This window comes from Apostichopus japonicus, chromosome 8 (assembly GCF_037975245.1).
Source record: "Apostichopus japonicus isolate 1M-3 chromosome 8, ASM3797524v1, whole genome shotgun sequence".
NCBI lineage: Eukaryota > Metazoa > Echinodermata > Holothuroidea > Aspidochirotida > Stichopodidae > Apostichopus > Apostichopus japonicus.
Window position 1 is genome coordinate 22,009,305 of NC_092568.1, and position 12,235 is coordinate 22,021,539.

General features: G+C 36.2%; 1 protein-coding gene across 7 annotated transcripts in view; it reads left to right on the plus strand.

Moving 5' to 3' along the window:
• The window catches only part of LOC139971085 (serine/threonine-protein kinase Nek9-like), a 215,683-nt gene that overhangs the window by 5,423 nt on the left and 198,025 nt on the right, over positions 1–12,235 (plus strand). For all 7 annotated transcript variants that reach the window (XR_011794314.1, XM_071977264.1, XM_071977266.1 and 4 more), the window contains 11 exons: positions 1,770–1,947; positions 2,680–2,732; positions 3,161–3,231; positions 4,223–4,325; positions 4,980–5,029; positions 6,565–6,646; positions 8,480–8,584; positions 9,177–9,241; positions 10,449–10,566; positions 11,208–11,348; positions 12,072–12,216. Coding sequence is in view for 6 of the 7 variants with exons in the window: in XM_071977264.1 (XP_071833365.1) it covers positions 1,770–1,947; positions 2,680–2,732; positions 3,161–3,231; positions 4,223–4,325; positions 4,980–5,029; positions 6,565–6,646; positions 8,480–8,584; positions 9,177–9,241; positions 10,449–10,566; positions 11,208–11,348; positions 12,072–12,216 (1,111 nt within the window). In the remaining variant the exon portion in view is untranslated. The remainder of the gene's footprint in view (positions 1–1,769; positions 1,948–2,679; positions 2,733–3,160; positions 3,232–4,222; positions 4,326–4,979; positions 5,030–6,564; positions 6,647–8,479; positions 8,585–9,176; positions 9,242–10,448; positions 10,567–11,207; positions 11,349–12,071; positions 12,217–12,235) is intronic.

Consider the following 12,235-nt stretch of genomic DNA (forward strand, 5'->3'; position numbering starts at 1 on the left):
AGATATAACTTTATCCAGAAAAGTGACAATGAAGAATTGTTAAAGATAAAACTGTGAAAATCGAAATTAGGTTGCTCTCAGTTTTACCCTTCATCGTACCCCCTGTCTTGAAATAGATTAGAATAGAAGGCAGTTATTTTACGACACTAACATATCGCCCCATACATGCGGGGAAAGCCAAATGGTTTGCAATTTATACTTCATGTTCTGTGGCTAGCCAATTTCAGTTTTAGCTCATTTTTGGGTTGTTAACCATTTAGAATTCCATTGGGAAAATTCATGGGTCTCTCAGGCTAGATGAAAAACCCACCTTTCTTTGATACCCAGCCAGGGCTTGAACCCCTCAACAAACAACCTCCCAGATGCTAGGTTTCCTTGCTAAGTTTATGGCGCCACCTCGATCGGATACTTGACCAAAACAATGATTTGATATCCAACATTTCGAGTGTTTGTGATATTTCAGCATAAATTGATGGCAATAATGAAATTAAGTAATATAATAAGTAAGAGGATATTAGAAATGGGTTGAGTAGTTCTAATTTCTGTTGTATCATGCATGCTCATTTTTCATCAAGTTTTGTGTGAATTTCTCTAAACTAATACTTTTACAGTCAAGTATGTCAACTTTGAGTTAACATATAGTGCTCACTTCCTAGCAAAGTATCTTTGATTTTTAACCACCATTAATCTACCAACATTTCAAAATCACATTCATGAGACAAGAACTGTAGCTATCTAAACATGAACCTGTCTTAAAGTGACACTGACAGTTCAAAGCACATAATGTCAAGTACGGCTGTTAAAAAAAAAGAAGAAAAAAAATGTGACAAAAAAAAATTCTGTGAACATATCATCGTGGGTCTGATGTTGCTTTAAAGTTAAGTTGCATACGTTATTCCTATGAAGGCGGTTTTGTCATGTATACTTTAGTCAAAAGGATAGGTAATTGACAATATATGTTTGTATAGAGATTGGCTGAAAGCATGAATGACACATGTGACTCGGCTAGTTATAATGATAATCAATCAATAGATCAATATCTTTTCACATTTGTACTCGCCCAAGCATTATATATTGAAGTGTCCCGTAGGTATTTCAATTCAGTTCTGTCAATTGATTAGATTGAATGTAATTAAAATTAGAGCTACGGTTCAGGCAGTCATCAAAGAGGGTCTGCAAGGTCACCCAGCAAACTCACGTAGCGTGACATCAAATTTTTTGCAATCTATTACTCTATAGCTGGGGGTATCAGTATGTGGTCCATGGGCCAAATCGGACCCATGGTGTGTTTACTAATCAAGCATGTTAGACCTTAAGGTTTAAGTCTTCATCATCTAACTGTGCTAATCCTGCACATTGCTCGATCTAGACTATATAGTGAAAATTTATTGATAGTGAAAATTTTGATTCTCTCTGGCTCCTTTTTACCAAAGAAAAGAACTGTGATTCTTTCTGGCCCTTACCGAAAAAGAATTTAGAATGCACTCACTGTACTCTGTAGTAAAAAAGGTTCACTAATTCTATGAGTCTAACACTATTTCAATTTTAACTTCTTTTGTATCATAAGCAGTCAGCTGTCATAATTACTTTAAATAACAAGCAGCAACAGGGTTAACCTCATTGGAAGAGGGGGTGTGTGTGTGTGGGGGGGGGGAGGACTAATAGTTAAGCTTGCTGTTGAATAACTCCATGCCCAGTGATAAGAAACCTCACGGGATAACACTTTCATGGACTGTTAATAATTAGTGTTCTTTCTGTTTAACTTACAGGATAACACACTTATTGTGTGGAAGGAAAGAAGCCTAGCCCACTGCTCAGAAGAGAACAAACAAAATGTGCTAGCACAGCTAGACATGTTGTCATGGATGCAACATGCAAATGTTGTCTCCTATAGTAACTTCTTTATAGAAGAACAGTGCCTTTACATGGAAGTTGAATATGCCAATGGTAATCAATTCAATATGTTGTATTTCCAGATTTGTTGAACTAGTCTCTTAAGTATCTTTGCACAATTTGTTTTTGCCACATTTTGCCTTATTTTTGTTTAGCTAAATGAGAAACCTAACTCAAGTTATAGAATGGTACTAATTTTATTTACATCAGTTTTTAGGACAGAATTTAAATGACCTCATCAAGGTAATGGGACTGCTGAAATCTGTGTTTTGTGTTGAAATGTCAAGACATCTCATGGTACGATACTTAACCCATTAATTAGGGAAAGAAAATGGAACCTGAAAATATAATCAGTTACTTTATAAACTTTGATTCTAACAAAATCACAGCAGGAACAATGAACGTATGCCAAACCCTGAGATGTTTGCAAATAAATAAATAAAAGATTACATTGAAATTTCCAGACACATAATTTCCTATTTTCTTTTACTGACAATGCATCCAAAAATATTAAAATTGGCAAAATATGAAGACTATGAGAGAAGTGAAAGAAACCCCCAAACCCTACTTATTGCAAAGTATTTTTTAACTTGAAAGACCTGTGTGGAACATGGTTCATATGTAATGAATGTTTACATTCTCAATGAGTATCTCCTAATAAGCTAATAAAATATTTTATCAACAAATTCATAAACCAGAATCAGTTGTTGCTTTGCAAACATACAGTTTTCACCTGTTAGTTCATTAGAAAGAAATGATCGCTTCATGTAAATATTTCTCTTGCAGGTGGGACTCTCCATGAGAAAATTGGAATCCAAGACAACTTATTTGGAGAAGAGGTTTGTATCTGATCATGTGATATGTATGGGTAATTTCTTATTTACATAGAGACGAAAGTCAAAGGGTTTTAGCTTCATAAATGCAAGGAAACATTTTGACTAGAATGCACTTGAATGCTAGTTAGCTGTAGTGATGGGAAGATAATACTTACATCCACTGTAAAAGTAACTTTTCAATTTTACTGAAAAGTTGTAACCTGTTGCTGAATCACATACTTTTATTGGCAGCAATTTAAACCTTTTTTTATTCTTGAGCTTTATGTTGGACAGCAATTCCATTTTGTACTAGTTTCTTAAGAGGATGGGGATGGAAAATGTGTGATAGACAAAACAGATCCAGATTTGGGGCCAAAATCAATTATGAAAAAGAAAAAGTAGGAGTAATGAAGTCCGAAATCTTACCTTTTAACATTTTTTCTTGGTTTCAGATGGTGATATGGTATTTCTTCCAGATCTTATCATCAGTGGATTACATACATAGACAGAAAGTACTTCATAGGTAAGTATAGAAAATTGTATCAAGACTGCACAATTTAGATTGACCTGCAAAACATAGTCTGAAGACTGGGTGTTAAGATTTAGCTGTAAACTGTTAATTTATGTGACCAGTAATGTAAGTGTAATTGGTAAAACTAGGTGAAAGAAAAATGGATTTAGAGAAGTTAAAGGGCCTGATGTTTTGAAGCTAGTATGATCAATTTCAGAGGCAGACTGTTATCAAGACAGAAAACAAGTTTAAACAAGAAAGCAGTGTCTGTTTTTATTTCAGTCTGCCTGTGAAGATGATCCCAGGATCAACACTTGAGGGCTCTCTGACATCTTGTATGGTTACATAGCACAGGCTTTTTCGCAGTGTAAAGGCAGTCCCTGTTAACAGTTTCTTCTCCTGTTGCCAAAAATAAATAGAAAATGTAAAGAAGAAGTGACAATTTAAAATGCAGATTTGACAGATGGAAATAGGTGTGACAGGAGAAGCATGTCCGACAGTGGATATATCCAAATATTTCAGAAACGAAGATGATCCGATAAAATTGGTGTGACAAAAGCATTTTATTTATCATGGTTACACAGTTTAGATAACAATAGACAATAGACAGAGGAAATAGATATGAAATGAATAATTTTTCCAGCAGGTATCCTTCAAAATCAATTAATCTTTTTCTCCACAAAGAGAATGGCTTACCCTTCAAAATAAGACACTTAACCCAGGTTGTGACAACATTTTCTCCTTCTTCAGATAAAATGTACATATAACGATTGGGATGGAAGTTGGTTATGTTATTTATTGGTAATGTTAATTATCAGCTCATTGCATAGTTAGGGGCTAGTAGAAAGTATGTAGTTTGTAGGTGGGGGGGGGGGGGGGAACTACATTTTACTGGAGCTGGATCTATTGAGAAATTTACTAGTGAAAGTTATAAAATTATAGTCATAAAGTGAAAATTTCCTCTTCGGCAATGCAGACTTCTGTTTCTTCATTATCATTCCAGAGATATTCAGAGTGCCAACATCTTCCTAACAAAATCCGGTCTAGTTAAGCTGGGAGACTTTGGAATTTTGCACGTTTCTGCTGAGGAATGCTTCACCCATAATGTGAGTAGTTCAGTATGATTTATTTCGTGTGGTACGTGACAATCGCAATTATCAAACCAACGTTTGCTTGCTAAAAGTGAGCAACTTGGGGTGGATATATGCAGTGTATGGTTCAAAAGTGAATCCTCTGATTCAGACTTTATGTTTGTTTTAAGTCCATAGACACACCTGACTTCAGCCAGTCGCGTTCATTCAAGTTGATAAAAATTGTATTCAACCACGGGCATCAGTTGTAAACCCTCTGACTACCAGCAGTTGTGATTAGGATGTGTTAAATTGAAAAGATGACTTTTCATCTTAAAAGGTACTTTAGTGAGTACATCAAGATTACCAACTGTGTTAGTGCAAGCAAAGGAGAAAAGTAAGATGACTGGAAAACAAGTCACATCGTCTGTAATGATCATTAGCTTCTGACCGGTACAGCCAGAAAATAAATGGGTAACCTGTCATCAGCTTTCAGATTAGGGTTTGAAAGCTCAGTCTGAAGAGGACAGGACATGTAGATATATTACAGAGGTCACTTGTTTTGACATCATAATCTTGCCTCCCAGATATATTCTTAGATGTTTCAAAACTGTTTGTACGTTAAACTTTATGCTACGAATGAGTATAGCAGTTTATTTAGTATAAACTATGTCTGTTTTGTCAAAACAGGACCTTGGAACTCCATACAACTCATCACCAGAGTTCTTGACAGGAAAACAGTAAGCACTTTGTTATGATTATGTTAACCGTCACATTTGCTGCTTCATTTTAGCCCTGTTTACATTAACACCACGATCACAGCCAAGACAAATTTCATGTTGTCCAACCAACAACCAGGCCTGAAAAAAATGTGGCAAAATAGAAATGACCAACATGTACACTGTAGGAAAAATGACTAGGTTGGTGAATAGAACACCAGCTTTGGGGATGGTACTGATTTATGAATTTACCTATTTAGGGGAATTTAGCTACATTGTAATCTGAATTTGATGTAGGCAACTAGTCATCCACAGGATGACCCCCGCAGCTGAGATATGTTGTACAGATATCTGGTTGTCTCGGACAAGCGGACTATCATTAAAAATTTGCCCTGACAGCGTTGAACTCTTCGGGGGCCGATTTATATTGTAAAAAAAGAAGGATCAGACCCTGAGCTAAGCAAGGATTAAGGGAGGATCAGACCCTGTGCTTGGTGTTAAATTTGTAATGTAAGCACAGCTCAGAGTTGAACTGGGATCAGCAGTGACCTTGAACTTTGGCTGTTCTTTTTATGCACGTTATTTGACACAATAGCATAGGGTACTTATAGCAGCGCTTCATATCACATGGCTTCTGGTTTCACACTTTTCCTTGAAGGGATTTAACTTGAAGGACTTTCATTTGGGTCTTATGTAAACATGTGCAAGTTTCAAAGCCAGATGATCTTGTTTAAATGCTTAATGAGCGCGGGTCTGATTGGTGATGTAAACGAGTCCTGAGCAGTACTATGAGTTTGAATCGTGCTACCAGAATCATGCTATTAAAGATGCTTATACAAAGAGCCACATACTTATGGTTCCGTTGACAGAAATTGTGAAGGAAGGGAAGAATTAAAGATAGTTTAGGTGACTACTAATCATTAATCATAACTTTTAAAGACAAAACTGTTGGATTTATTTCTGAATTTTTCCTATAAATGAAAGGCGGCTTCCAAGGTAGGGTCCAAGACCTTTGCCCTTTGAGAATGATATAGAAGAATCATATTTGAAAAACGTTGTTTGATCTTTACAAATTCAGCAATTAATATACATGTGAGTTGCGAAATACAGCAATTTTGTGTCGCAGCTACCACAACCGACTACCAGTTTTTACGAGGTGTCCTTTTCTGAAGTGAAGTCCTGAATTTTCAAGTTCTACAAAGATGCAAATTAACCGAATACTAAGGCTGCAATTGGACACATTAACCGTCAGTTGATGCAAGCCTCCAATCAGCTTTTACTACTCTGTGACTGATTTGTATGTGATGGGCTGGATGCAGAACTGTGATTAGTTTGTGTTTTCTAAGTGTGTTTTTTTTTTTTTTTTCAAAATTGGCATAAAGAACAAAACTTGAATAAAAATTTGGCAAGTTTACATTTAGTTTGCAAAATTTGCATTGATTTTGAAATTTGCCTGCTCAACGAAGCCGGCTTGAATGAACAAATCTACAAACCAATGTTTAAAGGAGTAGGTAGATAAAAATAGATACTGACATGTGTGTTGCTTTCATCTACAGATTTAGTGCCTTCTGTGACCTGTGGGCCATCGGTTGTGTCCTGTATGAACTTCTAACATTGAGAAGCGTTTATGAAGGAATGGTGAGTATCCAGACATCCCTGACTCTCATGTAACTCTTGTATATTGTATGGGTAAGCCATTATTGTGCTGTCGGTTGGTCATCAACTAAGTCCCCGGTAATCAAAGTGGGGTCGCAACCCTTCTTAGGGTGGACCATAAAGCTTGGAGGCTCACCAGAAATGTTCAGAAGAGAAAGAAATTGCTGTTATTTGTGGGGGGAAAAAAGTAGAAAAATCTTGAACATTAACTACATAAAAAATTGTGGAATATAACACCCATTTGCAACCAAGCACTCTTAATCATATAACATTTTCTCAAAGGGGAGGGGGATACCTCCTGCCGGTAGACCCTTTCCCCAATCCTCAGCCTCTGTCACTGGGTCACCAAGGGGGATGAAAGTGTAAAATTTCTGTAGCCAAGCAAAAAAGTTTGAATACCAGGGACTTAAGTTGCTATAGCTGGACAGAACAAAGTTCTTTATGGTGGTTCAAAAAAAAAAAAACACTTTACTATGATATTTTCAAATCTTTTTGTCCTTGTAGATTAAAATAACATGTCAAGTGTTTTTGTTTCCAGCTGTGTATTCAGTACATATCAGAAGTCCTATGTTTGTCTTCCAAATGATGACCAAGTTGACAGAATCAGGACCCGTTTAATTTTGTATGAGCATGTATGGATCATTAAATAAATTCAGACTCCAACTTGTTAAAATTATGACATTTCTTGATGTTCCTGTTTCATACGTGATATCTATTTGAAAATATGATCAATAGTTTGGTAACTGTATTATCAGGGATGTAAGTCTTCCGTATTTTTACGGAAATCCGGTTTATTTTTTTAATTCCAGTAAGTCTTCCGTATTTTTACGGAAATCCGTTTTTTTTTTAATTCCAATAAAGTTCCACAAAATTGTTCGAATATCAAAGACACAACGCGGCAAAAATGCCTGGCCCGTTGCAGCAAGCTAACTTCAATTTTCACTCATCGATCACTCAAAGTGCCATTTCCAGTTTCGCATCATCGCATTGCACTGTACAACATTGTGCCATGTGAATATCGTTGCGTACGTGCGAACTTCAAATCGCTATAGCTCATTTCTGTCGTTGAAAAACCTTGCCTAATTCATGTTGATTGGACTGCTAATTAATATTTTCGTAACTGCTGGTGCTCGACATAAGTTTTGGAATTAACGCTTGTGATATTTGTGAGCGGCGGAAATCTATGGGATACGCATATGAAAGTCGATATTTGTGATCGCATTCGAATGTGAGACTGTTTTTTTATTCCGTAGTTCGCTGCGACGTATTCGTAACTTTGAGCTAGCCTAACATAACGATAGTGTGTAAGTAGTAAGAACTAGGGGTAGGATGTGTTAGCGCTAATACTTCTAAGCTAGCCTAACATACAGTAACGATAGTGTGTAAGTAGTCAGAGCTAGGAGTAGGATGTGTTAGGACGGCATTCACCTGGGGTCTCCGAATATTTTTCCGGTTTTTTTTTTGGGCTGCACTTACATCCCTGTATTATGAGGTATCTGTTGTACGAAAGCAGATTGTCTTCCGGCCTTGTCAGTTTTAATACCTTTCTTGCCCCCCCCCGCCCCCCTCTTACAAATTATGGAATGATGTTTAAATGTCCTGTTGAGTATTATGTAACTCCTTGAAGAAAGAAATGTCAGAATGGTTCTGAAAATGGTCCGAATACATTTCATCATTTTGGAAACATTTTTTTTACTTAGATTGGGTATTTCTACCACGATTGATGAATTTGTTTATAATATAAAGAATTTAGTAGAAACGGTTGGTATTATTGAAATGATAAGTGAATTTTTTTCTTTCTAATATTCATAACAGATTGATGCCGCTGTTGATGAAAACATCTTGAAGAAGAATATCAACAGTGTCAGCCCAAATTATTCATCAGAAATGAAATCATTACTTTATGAACTTCTTAATATGGTAAAGCAATTAATCTGTTAACACTTAAAGGTAGTCATATTTTATAACAATGTTCCTTTCTTAATATTTGTTTCTTCTTTCTTCTCTATCAAACAACTTTAAAATAAGCAGTTTAAAGCTTCTCATTGTACACTCATTGTGATCAGGGGGGTAGGAGCCGGGGGGGGACTGGGGGCACGCCCCCCACTTTTTTCCAAATAGCAAATGTGCCCTACTGGCAAATAAAATGTGCACCTTTGATGAAGAACTGTCTTTTGGATATCTTAAGCATTTGTTAAGTTTAATATTTTATTTTAATTATTCATGTGCACCATAATATTATTGATAGCATACTAACACATCATATATATTTAAGTGGCCGGTGTGTATCGGTTTATAGCATAACGAGTGGTGGTTGTGGAGTGAGTAAGTGCCCCTCTGATGTTGTGCTCCCCCCACTTTTTGGAAGCTTCCTACCCCCCCCTGGTTGTGATAATTGTAGGTGAAAACAATTCTGCCGTAGAATTGCATCTGTTCCATGACTTTGTTGACAACATGTTTAACTGACTCCCTCTCTCTCACTGTCTGCCTGCCTCTCTCCTTTTTCTCTCAGGTCCCGGAGAAGAGACCTTCTGCCTCTAAAATTCTCTCCAGTTCTATATTCAGCACTCTTGGAAAGTAAGTTGGAAAGTCCCAGTGTACAAATTGTGGGAAGTGCTCAGATGTGTCGTTCACATGCAACTCACATGCACGTTTGGTACTACATTTAGATGTGAAACATTTAAAACTCTATTTATTAAAAAGAATTAATTTGAAATTGAAAGTGCCGTAACTGTTCTTTCGTCATCATTTAACATCATCGGTATTGTCCCCAAATGTGACAGAAAGTAAATACAAATTGGTCACCCATGCTCAAATGTCAATAAGTAACTTTTCTGCCAAGACAATCATTTCCTTCATTTCTAGTAGTGTTAGAGAATTTTTAGCAATCAGTAGCTTGCTATAATTAGTTTCAAAACTGACAACGTAATGAGCCACTTTGATCACTGTATGTATTGTTCATGTGCTACTTTGTGTTTTACATTCTTGTTTTTGTTTCTGTTGTGTTGTATCTTTGTATCCTCATTTTATATTATTCATTTCTTTTATTGTTTTTTTGTTTCTGTTGTAAGGGAGTGCTTTATGCCTGGAAGTCAAAACTCTGCATCATTAATATCTGTGTGCTTGCAGTAGTTTGCATTAAAATGTATCATTGTAACCCATACAATTGTACACTACATCATAACTAGAGCTGATAGACAACTGTCTGATTAACATGTAATCCATCCTCTTTATGGGACATTGGTCAAAGTTTATGACTGTTCAATACCTAAATCCCACAGCGGGTATTTCTCATTATTTGACTAAGCATGTTTCTGCTCAAGTAATAGAAAAGAACGGCAAAATATAAATGTCCATTTTGCATGTGATTAAAACCAGTAAAGTAAGTGTGGTAGGTGAGAATTTAATGAAGTCTTTCATTATGATTTGATAACATTTGTTTGTGGAAAATAATCTAGATAGATGGCTTAGCTTGATCAGAAAAAAATAAATGATCATTTTGGTGTGATTAAAACAATATAAATGATCATTTTTCGTGTGATTATAACCAGTAAAGGAAGTATGGTAGGTGAGAATTTAATGAATCTTTAATTGTGATTTGATAACATTTGTTTGTGGAAAATAATCTAGATAGGTGGCATAGCTTGATCAGATACAGTCCTATTTTGAATGATAAACAGTTGGATGTTTGTAAAGGGCTCATTATAAATTTTGTGGCCAAACAGAAACAGGTGGCATTAAACTACCATTCTCTCGATCCTCTCCTCTCTGGCATCATATACAGAGCCATGGAAGCTAAAGTTAGCGAGTTGAACCGAGCCACAAGAAGAAGTCCCAAAATGAGCGCCCCAGCAAGAATGGCAAACCAATTGACGCCGGTTAGCTTCGCTGATACCAAAGAGGTAAAGATATGTCTGGTTGTCATCAGCTGGCCACCTTGTGACACACACATTAATTGATATTAAAGTTTGGGTTTTATACTTGTAATGGATTCCAGAAATGTTGTTAAATATCAAAGTTCAATTTAGGAAGCCAGAATAGAAGATACACTATACTTTTAAAGACATTCGTTTGACATACCAGCTTCAATATTGTGTCAAACATTGCCCTTTTGTTAATCGTAAAAATAATCGGGTTTTACTATATTTTGTGATGTGACTTATATGTTGTTTACCATGTTCTGTGATGTGGCTTATTTATATGTGGTTTACCATTTTGTGATGTGGCTTATTTATATGTGGTTTACCATGTTTTGTGATGTGACCTATTTATATGTGGTTTACCATGTTTTGTGATGGAGCTTATTTAGATGTGGTTTACCATGTTTTGTGATGTGACTTATTCATATGTGGTTTACCATGTTTTGTGATGTGGCTTATTTATATGTGGTTTATCATGTTTTGTGATGTGGCTTATTTATATGTGGTTTACCATGTTTTGTGATGTGGCATATTTATATGTGGTTTACCATGTTTTTGATGTGGCTTAATTATATTAAAGCTGTGTGAGGGTTTTTTTTGTTCCTTTTCTCTTTATGTCACAGGTTCTGTGGTGGGGAGGGGGTATGGATGCACCATCAGTACTAACAGAGTTTGAGAGTACGGACACAGCCGTACAAGTACATGCAGGCCACTCACACATTGCTGCTGTTACCAAAGAGAAGGAGCTTTTCACTTGGATGGTGGTAAGCAGAGCTCATTTCTCTTTCCTCCTATTTTATTTCTATTTCCTCCTCCTAAACCTGAGCTGAAATTATTTTGTTTGGAAAATCTCACAATGCGTGGTTCTGAAATCCGACAGTCTTCTTATTGATTTATTTCTTGTCGAGTTGTTTAATTTTTGATTGGAAATTCTTGAAATGGAATGTTGCTTTTAGCAACTAACAGAGTAATAAACACAACTTTGAGCACATCTTGTTTTTTTAAGAAAGAGTAAATGCTTCGCATCTATGTTGAGTTATCAAAACATATTGATAAGTATCCACATGTTTTGAAACATGTCAATATGAGTTGGATTGGAACACTCAAAAACTTTTGGTATATTCAAGAAATTAATCAAAGCATATATGGTGGATTAAAAAACATCACTAAATGGTTCAAACTGTACATGTGAAAAGTGAAAGGGTTGATAAAACTAAACATGAAGCTCACAGGTCTGTGCTCTCAGAGTTCAGAATTTTGCTGAATCTCTTCTGATTTGTGAAATATTGGAGTAACTGATTCGTAAAAAATACTAACGTCTCTTTCATCCTGATATAAATTTAAGCGAATCACTCTTTGAGGGAGGAGATAATAAATATATAGGAAATTCTTTCTGGGAATATGTACTGTTGTAACTGTTTGCATTTTGTGTCCTGACCTTTGACACTGAACTGCCTGAACCCACCATATTCCGTCCAAAAAATCAGGAAAGTAGCGATGAAAAAGCCACAACCGGTCAGCTGGGACACGGTGACAAGGAGAGAGTTACACAGCCCAAGAAAGTAGAAGCACTTCAGGGAATTCCCATCAAGATGGCGTCTTGTGGGAAGGAATTCACCGCTTGCCTTACAGGTACGTTCGTGTTGTATTT